We start from the raw sequence: 13093 nt of genomic DNA, 5'->3' as shown, positions 1-13093 counted from the left end.
ACGGGGTGGGGGGTAGCTCTGTTGAGATTGGGTAGAGTAGATGGAGCTTTGCATTGCAAAAATTCGGATCAATAAAGCACTGCCATGTCTCGAAACTATAAGGGCGATTTCCAGCATCTGCAGTATTTTGCTTTTCTGTAAGAAACCGTAGTTTTCATTTCATTTTTCATGCGTACACACTTTGAAACTCCTGGGAATAGGTTCACATTACCCAATCACATTTAGCTGAATATCCTACTACAACAGCTTCTGATTGGAAGCATGGCAACAGATTCCCTCCAGCACCTCGACAACATCTAAACGTGTGCCTCGACAACCAGTCCACGTAGGCTGAATGCTTATTCTCATTTGGTTTTGTGGTGCATTCAAGAAAAACACAAGAATAGGACTTAATACTTTCATACTAGATCTTACCAATATTCTTGGTCATTCTGGGGAGGGGGGGGGGGGAAAGAGAAAGAATGAATGAATTAAAGAAGAAATTAATTATTTACCTGGCTCTTCCTACCACCACCGTCTGTGCCCAGGGCTGCATGATCTCCATGAAGGATCCATAGTCAAAGAAGCCACTCTGCCACTGTCCTTTTTGTGCTGTGTGAACAAAGGATGCTCTGAATTTGTGCAATCTTTACATAAATGTCAATTTTTTTTTGGGGGGGGGGGGGAAATTTTTCCCTTCCGTCTCAAATATTAGTAATTTTTCTCAGCTGCCTTGGACCATTCCCTGATCCAGAGAGCGTGCGGATGACCAGTACCTGGACCTTTCCAAAGTAGCTGAGCCCACACATGGTTTTTCCCCCCGCAACATGGATGTGAGGTTTGGACTGGGTTAAAAATTGTGCCTCTCTCCGCCCTGCCCTACGAATACAATTTCTTCACAGCCATTTCACGGACACAAGAAGCCACAGAATAAACGGTGACCCGCACATCCTCTTCACTAGCTAACTGAAGTTTGGGGAAAATAGTATGAAAAATAATTCGAAAGGGGGCATCGACAGTGAATGAGCAGAGGTACATGCAAAAAACAGCATAAAGCACAAAAAAGCAATTTAAACCCCAGAGGTTTAGATAAGCAATCGTGTTAGCTTAATCACTTCAGCAAGTGTTTTAATCAAAAGCAAAACTGTAATTACCATATTGTTAGTCTACTTCTCAATCCAAGTGACTTCGACCCTACAGTATAATGTGACCATCAATCCTGGAATTATCTTGAAGTCAGGTGTCGGTGACTGCCTTTTACATTCCAAACCTGTGTTTGTTGTCAATATGAAGAATATCGCAGTGCCATCTTCTGTAATAAATTACTTTAACTTTTAACCTATGGGAGATCTGAAGTAACTTATCACCAGGAATCATCTGCTCTTTAAACCTCTCACTAAATTAGGAGCTGGAGTCACTGGAAACACTGCTGGTGCAGCATTCTGGAGACAGGAACAATTACCTCACTACAAGATAATGAATACTCAAACAAGTGTGTATAGTGTGAAGCTGGACCATTCCTTTCTCTCAGTACTTTAACCCATATAAAGAAACAACATGCATCCACAAAGTACCTCATCAAGCCTTTCAAACATCCCAAGCACCTTGTATACAACAAATTACTTTGATATGCTAGGACTGTTATGCCGATGAACACAGTAGCCATTTTGCACGCACCAAGGTCCCACACACAGCAATGAGGTGAATGACCAGTTAATCTATTTTTTGCGATGTGCATTGAGGGAAGAATGTTGGCCAGGGAACCAGAAGAACCCCCCGCGGTTGTCTTAGACTATGGCCACGGGATCTTTCGTGCCCACCTTAACCATCGAAGTAGGTCTTAGTTTAACAACTAATCTGACAATGCAGCACTCCCTCAATACTGTACTGAAGTGTCAGCCTAGATTATGTGCTCAAGTCCTGGAGTGGGGGTTGAACCCACCTTTAAACTCGGTATCTGCCGTGGCTCAGTTGGTAGCACCCTCGGCTCGGAGTCAGAAGGCTGTGGATTCAAGTTCCACTCCAGGGACTTGAGTACAACAAAATTCTAGGCTGGTACTCCAGTACAGTACTGAAGGAGTGCTGCACTGTCAGAGGTGCCAACTTTCAGATGAGATGCTAAACCAAGTCTGTCCGCTCAGTCTGTCCGCTCAGGTGGACGTGAAAGATCCTATGGCACTATTTCGAAGAAGAGCAGGGGAGTTATCCCCAGTGTCCTAATTATTTATCCCTCAATCAACATAACAGAAACAGATTATCTGGTCATTATCACATTGCTGTTTGTGGGAGCTGGCTGCCGCATTTCTCGCATTACAACAGTGACTACACACCAAAAGTATTTCATTGGTTGTAAAACGCTTTGGGACGCAAAAGGCGCAATATAAATGCAAGAATGTTACCAACTGAGCCCAGTTGGCACATTTAAAAGGTACACTTCAATCTAGCTCAATACGTAGCTTGTGCTGCTGCTATTGCAAAGGTGAAGAGCGAGGTTTGCAAGTACAATGAAGTGCATGTCCAACCAATGTGTTCCTCTGAAGGATGGCCGAGCAGGCTGTTTAATGATGTTAAGGTGCACTGTATACACTGAGAACTGCTGAGCTACACTAGCACCACTGGCCGTTGTGTTGTTTATTTCAATCATTCAAATAATTGAGAAATCTAGATGAAGGGCAGAGGCGTACAGAGCAGGTCACAGTGATGGGGAGAAAGTGAGGCTAATCAGGAATGAATGATTAGGCGAGTCCAAGCTTGGGTTTTAGAAGTCTGCAGATTGTAGGAAGAAGGGAAGACAGAATGAGGTAAGGAGTTCCACAATATTGCGATCCTGAAAGAAATTATAGCACGAGGTATTGTGATGATTTTTGATTTCTGCACAATACACAGTAGACTCCAGTAATTAAGATAGGCCTGTCCAGTAACCCAGATGACTACTATAACCAAATGATCTCCATAACCGACTGGCCTGTATATCAGACAATTGCAATCCCAAGTATCTTTCCTGATTCCATGATCCACAATGTGCAGTGCAGTGTTGAGAAGTGCTGCTCAGCACTTGGAATAGCTGATTAAATAGCCTCGGCTCCCTAGCGTGCTGCTCAGAATGTTGGTGCATTTCTGGTGTTTCAGCTATTCTTTCCTGGCCAAACACTGGCATTTGAACGGCGCAGTGTCAAGTTCTGGCGATGTCGGAGCTGCTCAGTAGTGCAGTCACCAAGTCATCCACCGTTAGCCAATTGAGAATGGTTATCAGCCAATTAGTGACGCACAACCCATTCATAACCCTCATGTCACAACCAACGTTCCTTTAAAGCTGTGCGGCTGCGCAGCGCTCTGGAACTCCCGCTCACCGGATTTTAAATGGGGAAAAAATGCGCAAGTGCGGAATTCCGAAAGGGTCACTCAGTCCATTAAAGGGGCTGTGTGGCCCACAAAAAAAACTAGAGGGTACATTCGTCGCAACTAAAGCAAATGTCTTCCACCACTGGGGAACTACCACAAAAACGGTCACTACAATTGAAGTGCAGCCATCACGGCAGACAATTCTAGTAACAGAATCAGATGGGTTGTGGTTTTTCAAAACAGATTATCATGGTTCTAAGTGACTAAACAATGCTCAGTCGAACAGGATTCCAGTGTAAATCTTTCTTGGTTTTGTATGGGACAACTATAGAATGGAATGTTAAACTGTCTGTATCTCAGTTGTCCCAGTGATCAAAACAGTGTCTCGGTCTCAAAAGTCAAACAGAGCAGGAAGGTCCAGCGTTCGACCCTAGTCTCCCTGTTGATCTCAGGCAGACGAGTGGTAGGGATGCTACAACTGGCCTCAGTACCCCTCCGTTAGGGGCGGGAAAAATTGTCCACGGTTTCCACTCCTATTCACAATGCAATGGTCCCAGCGGAACCATACATTTACAGAGATCAGGTGAGCACAGGATCCTTCACAGTCTATAGAGCCTGCCAACGCTCTTTGTCAAGTCCATCTGGCCATAAATAACGACCACTGGTACAGATGTGGTACAGAGCGCAAACACGACCATAGAACTACACCCCCAAGATCTTATTAACATCTACAGGAGCGGAGGAGAGAAAATAGGAAGATGCAATAATGGGGACGGGGGAGCACAGAATGTAAGTTTTGTGCTAATGACTAAACTGGTAACTCCAGCAGCCGAATGCTCGATAGCCAAAAAAGTCAGAAAGTACTGGCTAATATCCCACCAACCGTGGCTACTCAACTAAGATTTTCCCACCACTCATAGAAATAAATTTGCCCCACAATGCAATATATTGTAACTACAGCACAGAACGTTCCTTTCTTACTTGGGTGAGGTCGTCCAGCAAGCATCCACCGAGGATCATAAGGAGCCTTAGTAGGGACAAACTCAACGGCTCTATCAATGGGATCCTTGGGCTTGAGGATGGGCACTGGACTTGACACATTCTACATGTAAAACACAATTTGAAGAACAAGATCAGCACAATTTGCAAGAAACAACTCACTTCTAAATCGACAAACGAATCAACAATATCATAAGCTATTGCAGCACGGTAAAGAGATGTAAATATTGATGCAAGTTCAGTGTCAAAATGAATTACTCGCAGTGTCATTGAATGCAAGTAGCATGCAACATCCACAATGGATTCCTCACCGGAAACTAGGAGACTAAATCCCCATAAAATATTTTTGAAGATTTCCCGCAGGTTAACTGGACAACACCGCAAACAAGGGTAGGAATATCTTCCTTCCATTCGCCCCCAACAAATCATCTTTTCACAACATCATACACCTTAAAAATATTATTTTCAATCAAAAAGAAGATTTTTTTTTTTAATTCTACCATCTACTTGCAAGTTTTGTTATTGGGGTGATTCTGCCCTAGACATGCCTCAGCCCTTGTCTTCTATTAATTGTGTAACATTGTGGCTAATTGTAGCGTAATAGTAGATTGTTACATATAACAGTGTGTTAACATGTAACAGTGTAAGTTATATTCGGTTATGAGCATAACCGTGTAGGTTATTGCCTGGCAAACATGTAACCGTGTGCATCATTCTCTGTTAAATAAATAACCACACTGGTTGTTCAACTGTTAAATACACAGCAATGGGTTATTGTCGGTTAAATAACAATGCAGATTTTGTCTATTAAGTTGATAGCAGTCCGGGTCGTTGTTTGTAAAGTAGGTAACAGAGCGGGCTGGTGTCCTTAAAAGTACAGGTTATCGGTCAAGCATGTAACAGTATGAGTTATTGTCTGCTAAAGAAAAGTATGTTATAAGTTGTTACAAAATGTAGCCTTGGTTATTTATTATTCGTTGTGTACACCAATATGTTTGTCTTTTAAAAAAATAGGTTATTTATTAATTATCGGTGAAATAAACACGAGTGTGGGTTATTGTTTGCTAGGCATGTAACAGTGTGGATTATTGTCTGTTAAGTGTATAACATTGTCAGGTATGCCTGTAACAGCTGGGTTATTGATGGTCATTTTCTCTTAATGGTTATCATAAATAATGATTGACTAGCACATTAAAGGTTACAAACATTTTTGCTCCATATCTTAAAATCCAAATTAGAATACAAACCTTTGGCATGTAGGAGAGCCACTGAAGAATGATAACAACTCCCTCAAAGTCGTCATAGACAGTTGTGTGGGTTATACCATTATTGTGCATGATCTGGATCCCTCCCAGTTGGTTGTTGGATGTATACACTTCTCGGCCAAGTACCTTCGAGATTAAAAAAAAAAGTATTACAATGTTGAAAATAATATTAGCTCGGCTTCATTGCTGCTCCAAGGGCTCACAAGTAAAGTCTTTGAGCCATTCCGACCAGAATGCTCCCTGGTTATAAAGATTCCCATTCTCGCTTGCTATCGAGTGATCCCTGCTGAAAGTATGCCTGCTGGAGCACTGCGAGGACTGGATTCAGTTTGGCTGTGATGTCCCTCTGCTGACACTCACTGGTAAGGTTCACATGTGAATAATGAACTGTCAGGCAAGATGCAGGAAAGGTCCCCACCCACGTTCCCTTTAATCAGCGCGGCCGCACAGCACTCTGGAGATCCCGCGCAGCCGGTGAGCTGGCTTTTAAATAGAAAAATCGTGCATGTATGGAACTTTGAAATGCCCGCACGATCCACGCAACAAATAATTAGAGGGAACATTGGTTCCCCCACCAACGTTCCCGCTAAGCTGCGTGGCCGCGCGGCAGTCTGGAGGTCCCGTGCAAGCCACTCACTGGCTTTTACATAGAAGAAATGGTGCATGCGCGGAAATTTGAATGGGCCGCGCAGCCAGTTAAAGGGACATTAGAGGGAACATTGGTCTCCACTAACCATAAGACATCAAAGATTCAACACTTTCAGGAAAGGAGGTGAAAAAATTGAAAGAAAATTGAGAAGTGCTACTTAAGAAGTCTGAAAGTTAACCACCAGAGGGAGAATAATCTTGGTGCCTGCCCCTACTGTGGAGATGTCAATTTTCATGTGACAAGGTTAAAGTTTTTGCCGAATTTTTAAAATGGAAACAAAACTATTGAACTCTATTGGCAACCCCAATTAGACATTAATCACAGGATGCTCGAGTGGCAGACGAACATGCGCAAAGATCTGCTGACTGATACCAGTGAAATAGAAAAGAAAAAGTAAAATACAAAGAAATGCAACACAAAGCGTTAAGAAGGATCTTCATTGCAACGCATCAAGCAAACCTTACAAATAAAAGAAACAAAACTGCAAATGTTGCAAATCTGAAATAACAATTCTGGATATGCACAGCTGATGATTTTTCAGATGCAAATGTTTCTTCAGAATAAGGAAGAGTCTATGTCGTAAATATTAACCTGTCATTTCTCTTTACAGGTGCTGACAGCCCTGCTAGTATTTCCAGCGTTTTCAGCTTTTACTTGTGTTCGGGCCTGAACAATGTGGCATTTTTTGGTCACCATGTTGTCCTGCATAAACAACTGGAGGATGTGTTTGAACACAAATCATGCCGCTGGATGAGGAGAGGGGTTTTTTGGGAAAATTGAAAAATAAAAACCCCTTCCAGAGGTAAAATCTCCAGCTTTGAGTTTTGCAGAGCAGGTGCGAGGTCCGATTCTAGTCAGTGTGCAGCTAGTTGATCGTGACTGGGAGAACACTCCAATTTGCATTAGTGTCGCAGGACTAAGGGAAAGGGAAATCTACTGGAATTGCTGTTCCTTCTTGCTGTCCAGCAAATCCTGCTGGATGTGCGAATGAGGACTTTAGGCAATGACAGGATTGGGCTCGGCTGTGAAGCCCTTTGTAGTTGAATAGCCTAATAACACTGTTAATGTTAACAGAGTAGGGTACTGGAGATCAGCATTCAAGTGGAACTATATTTAGCAGACATCTACACCTTCAGAAGAGAAAGAGGGGAGAAACAGGCACCAAGAATGCAGCTGAAGCATACATTTTTACTTTATCCAAGTGCTAATACAATTGTGTCACTGATAATATTTATAGACACTGCCCTGTACACAAGCAACATCTTTCGGGCCACATTGTCCAGTGACAAAGCATCTTTAAATGTAGTGAAGACAGAGTTGGTTGCAGAGCTCCCAAAACAAATCTTGGATACTGCTCACTTGTAGAATCAGCATTGGATCTGAAGACTTTCTGGAACTAAGGTATTCTACAATCTGGTGTACAGGTTCTGTCAGCCAGCTGGCAAAAGATTGACTGCACTGCTACTACACGAGCCACATTTGAGTGCATTATAAGCCTTGCCTGCAGATGTAAACCAGGTAACCAGATTCTAAAGCACTCAGCACTGTAGACTTAGCCAGCAGAGACTATATGGCTGCAGTTGTCCTGAGCTGCACAACAATGCTACACCTTTCCTCTGTCCATTTACCCTTGGGGTGGACACCAAAGGATGCAACAAGCTATCAGCCACTCAACGTTCTGCCTGGCCGTGTAGGTATTTGTAATAACACTTCTGTGCCACGGGCAGTTTATTTTATGAGGAGAGAAGCACATCATTGCAAGCCAAACACATCATTCTGACACTGTCTGCAATAAAACACAGGCTGGGATTTCGACTGCATTGGGGAGATATACCGCACAATAAAAACCAGCAGCGCAGTTTATGCGGTAAACAAGCTCAGCGCTTCCCCTCTTCAGAGCGAAGTCCCTTCAGCCCAAGTTCCTCATTACACGATTTATGTGATGATAATTCTGAACACACAGGATGATAGCTCACCTGTGACAGTGAGTTACCAGTGTTCTTCCACCAGTATGAAAGACTCATAACTCACCAGCACTGCAGGTGTAAGCGAGAGTTACGATGGGCTTTTCACACGAGAAAAAATAGCTGGAGCCCACTCCTCAGACTTTAAAGAAGAAATTCATTTTCCCTGAAACATTTTGTTTTATTGCGATAAAATTCTACACTTAGGCTGAAAATAAAATAGTAAAAAAATAAATACTTTCACATCAAAACCTCTTGACACAGTAAATTATCTTTGAGGTGCAGCGACTGTTATGTAGGTAAACAAGGCAGCCACACCATCCCACAAAAAGGCACGAGTTACATCACCAGTTAACTTGTCTGTTGATGGTATTGGTTGAGGCATTTTGGCAAGGACACCAGTAGAACTTCCTGCTCCTTTTTGAATTGTGCCTTGGGAGGCCACTTGACTGGCAAAGCAGTCAGATGAGAGCTCAGTTTAACATCTCATCCAAAAGGTAAGAGCGACTCCGGGCATCTACAAATAACTCCTAAGCCAAAAGAAACTCAACAACCTTATTCCTACTCATTCACTTAGTTGTATGCTGTTGGAAATCATTTTGAAATATTAGCAATTAGCTGCACCTTTTATCAATTGAACTTTCCCATCTCTTTGTTTTGTGCCCGTAGCAACCGCAAACATAAATGCGTGAACTAGTGAGTCGGGTGGTCTGAACAAGTGCTCATCACTTTTTGCAGGAGAGGCTGCAGCAGCAATGGCAGTGGTTAGGCCCAACACCTTGCACACTGAGCCTAGTTTCCACCAGACAGCCACAGAGACCACACAATAAAAGACCCGTCATACCAAAACTACAACTTTACCTCTACTAAACAACAACTTGCATTTGTACAACACCTTTAATGTAGCAAAACATCCCAAGGCGCTTAACGAGAGCATTATTAAATCAAAATTTGACACTGAGCCACAAAAGGTGGTATTAGAACAGATGAGGTCTAGGTTTTAAGGAGCGTCTTAAAGGAAAAAAAGAAGGTGGAGCGGTGGAGAGGTTTAAGGAGGACGTTCCGGAGCTTAGGAAAAGCACGGGCGCCAATGGCAAAGCAATTAAAATTGGGGACACGCAAGAGGCCAGAATTGAAACACAACCAAAATGGGCATCCCCTGCAATAGTGAGGTGAAGCCAGAGATATGGTGCAGACTGCACTGGCAGCAGGTACACTGACTAATGGCACCTCAGCCCACCTACAACCTATGCACCATCACCCAGGATAACCACAACAATGACTAGAGGAGCAGCCATCCACAAGTTTGCCTCCCACCAGAAGTTACAGCAGACTCCACACAACAAGGCAGGCTTTGGGCCTATACCACAAAGTCAGCGCCTTTGTTACATTCCATCCATCCACAGACCAGCAAAGGTAGAAGACTCCTGCTCGCAGACTGCGACCCAAAAGAACGAGCCTTCCTGAACAGAGTCACTGTCATTCACATCATAGTAAGTTACTCACTCCATTTCGTAATTACCTCATTTACTCGTGAAATTAATAAATTACTCACTACATTTAACTTACTAAATTTCATCAATTTAGGAATTACATTTAATTAGTAATTTACCGATTATATTTAAATTATATATATATTTAAAAATCCACACATGGAATACATTTTATCAATTATTTCCTCAAAGTTAATAATTACATTTCCACCTGAATTTATGTTTTTAATTTGGCACATTATAAAACCACCATTTGCTCCATAAGCTATAGGAGTTCAAATAATGTATATATATATATATATATATATATATATTTTTTTTTTTAAATCCTAGAATGTGCTGTGATCATCGTGCGCCTATAGAGAAATAAATTTGTGTCACACTTGCATCTGGCTGGCTCAATTTTCATATTAATTAAACGACAATACATCACAATTGAATGGGCAGAGAAAGTATCAGTAATTAGGAAGCAGGAACGAAAAACATTAATCATTAAGTTCAAATATGTTTTACTGCTAGCTGCTGCTGACTGACCATATTTGAATCAAAAAGAGAGCGCAAGCCAATCAAAGCACTCAAAAATCCTTTTGTCCACCAACTTGGTCGACACTAAGCTGAGCAATACATATTGAAAATAAAGTTGCAACATTAAAAAAGTTTTTTTTTAAATTACAAAATTGACAGAAAAATGATTAAACTTGTATAAGTACATAGCAACTTCTGGAAGGAGAATACCATTATTCAATTTGATGGGGGGGGGGGGGGAGGTGGTGGGTTCCAAATAAAAGTCCTGAATTTAAATATTTTTGCAAAAGGTGTATTACTGCTTAAAAGTGCATATGTTGTGATACACAAGGTATCGCAATTGTGGGGGACAGGCTCAATGGACCAGATGGTCTTTACCTGTCCGTCACTGTTTGTAAGTTTTAAACTATAGTTTTACGAACAAAGTACTGCTGAAGATATATTTAGTAAAGAAAGGTAGATTAAACTGAACTTTAAGATATTTCTTAACCTTCATAACAGCTACACCTGTGTACAGTAGACACCTCAAGTCACTGGAGAAATACCACCAATGATGTCTCTGCAAGATCCTACAAATCCCCTGGGAGGACAGACGCACCAACATTAGCGTCCTCGATCAGGCCAACATCCCCAGCATTGAAGAACCGACCACACTTGATCAGCTCCGCTGGGCAGGCCACATAGTCCGCATGCCATACACGAGACTCCCAAAGCAAGCGCTCTACTTGGAACTCCTTCACGGCAAACGAGCCAAAGATGGGCAGCGGAAACATTACAAGGACACCCTCAAAGCCTCCCTGGTAAAGTGCAACATCCCCACTGACACCTGGGAGTCCCTGGCCAAAGACGGCCCTAAGTGGAGGACGTGCATCCGGGTGGGCGCTGAGCTCAGAGTCTCGTCGCCGAGAGCATGCAGAAATCAAGCGCAGGCAGCGGAAGGAGTGTGCGGCGGCAAACCAGACTCCCCGCCCACCCTTTCCTTCAACCACTGTCTGTCCCACCTGTGACAGAGACTGTGGTTCTCCTATTGGACTGTAATGCCACCTAAGAACTCATGCTAAGAGTGGAAGCAAGTCTTCCTCGATTCCGAGGGACTGCCTATGATGATGACACCCTAACAGATGGACAGTAAAGAGTTGCTCCCCTGTATTAAATATTCAAAGATTTATTTATGTAAATGTGGTATTTTTAAAAAATCTAACCTGTAAGTAAAACACTTGATTTTCAAGGAACCAAAGATCACTTATTTCAAGGTCTCCAAGGAGATTTCAAACATCTTTGATTTCTTTCACTAGAGATGCACCCTCTACACAGTAGATGCTTTTACTCACTGTGAGCACTGCTAAGAGAGAGGCCCTGGCCATAAAGCCTGGAAGTTAATGTGTGTTACTACCATACAAAAGCGCAACGCGCTCATAGCAAATTCACATTGCATTATTTTAACATTTATACAGTAACCTTGCACAGCAGAGTCTAGCTCTGGACTAGATTAGGAGATAAATTTCTTGGTTTCATGTATACTTTTGCACATCAAAAAGTTGGTTCAGGATTAGTATATTGCGAGGAAAAACCAACAGTAAATAAAATGACAGACACATTTAAACTTTACGAACAAACAAGCCTGAGGGAGCACAATTGTTCCAGGAAACTGAACAAGAGACGTTGATGCCCTCTCACGTCAACAAACCCAAAAGATTCATATTTTTGAATCCTCAAAGTGTCACTGTGGGTCTCCATTTGGAAGAGCAGTGCCTGATACAGCCAGCACTGCAGTGAGATGGGTGCTATTGCTCTGGTGCATTAGGAATTTGATTCTGAAAGACAAGGTATAACATTGGGTGTGAGCCCATTTTCATTTGTGTGTATCTAATTTCATACACCAATGTGACACTGCGTCCCGAGAGGCCACCGACCGCAGTGAAGGCGCAGACTGCCCGGGACCATGGTGTTTCCGTGGAGCAGAGAGCCAGTGCAGAAATTGTTTATTTTTCAAAGAAAATATCTATTAATGCCACTGAAGTGCTTGCACTTGTCAGCACTTTCACGGTATAAGCAGATGGATCGCAGATTTTCATCACTCATGCGTTAAGCGGTCAGGGTCAGCAGTTGTGAAAATATGATCGCACACATGGTACCCGTCTGCTCCCCTCTGTTTCTGCTAGACACCGAGCACAGGGTGCAACCTATTAATGTAAATGACAAGTCAGAGTAGAGGAACCATGAACCAAGTACAGCCTAACCTTGAAGGGACTCTGCAGTGACACAGACAGATGCTCAGCACTGTCAGAGACGTAATTTCTCTTTGATATTTAGTAGTGTCTCTTTTATCAGCTTTTCCTTTTGAATACACAGCTATAGTATTTACTATTTTAATGGCTTTGTGGAAGCACTACAGAAAGATTAAACTCAACAGATTAATAAGATGGGTTCTCTGAATAGAAAAGCTGCCACTTGCTGTATTAACACTGCTAATATCAAATATACAACCAGACACCGGTCAAGGTCTGAGATACCCTGCTACATTTCACAGTGACAATGCTGTAGCCGATTTTATTTTTTGTTGTGGTAGACTATAAGTAGCATTATTTTTTTCCACTCATTATTCTTCATAGTATTGCTAGAAATAAATCTGTTGCTGCATTTAAAAGTTGAATTTGACAGGAATATCCTATTTCAGGAAATACTACCAGTGCAATTTCCACGTAAAGCAAAACACTTCCGAAGATCCTATTTTGCATAGTGGCCCATTTCCCTGTTTGTCTCAACAAGCTCCCCGCTGGAGTGGAACTAAACTACAGAACCAATGGGAACCTGTTCAACCTTCGTCGCCTCTAGGCTAGATCCAAGACCGTCCCTCGGTCATCAAACTACAGTACA

At 42.4% G+C, this 13093-nt stretch overlaps 1 protein-coding gene across 4 annotated transcripts in view; it reads right to left on the bottom strand.

The window, feature by feature from the left end:
* The window catches only part of acaca (acetyl-CoA carboxylase alpha), a 272671-nt gene that overhangs the window by 60156 nt on the left and 199422 nt on the right, over positions 1-13093 (bottom strand). For all 4 annotated transcript variants that reach the window (XM_070857142.1, XM_070857145.1, XM_070857143.1 and 1 more), the window contains exons 45-47: positions 5568-5711; positions 4303-4423; positions 495-591 (exon numbers count right to left, since the gene is read on the bottom strand). In XM_070857142.1, the coding sequence (XP_070713243.1) occupies positions 495-591; positions 4303-4423; positions 5568-5711 (362 nt within the window). The remainder of the gene's footprint in view (positions 1-494; positions 592-4302; positions 4424-5567; positions 5712-13093) is intronic.

Source organism: Pristiophorus japonicus, chromosome 16, assembly GCF_044704955.1.
Source record: "Pristiophorus japonicus isolate sPriJap1 chromosome 16, sPriJap1.hap1, whole genome shotgun sequence".
NCBI classification, from domain to species: domain Eukaryota; kingdom Metazoa; phylum Chordata; class Chondrichthyes; family Pristiophoridae; genus Pristiophorus; species Pristiophorus japonicus.
Note: the sequence above shows the minus strand (reverse complement) of the source record. Positions and strands in the feature narration are given on the sequence as shown.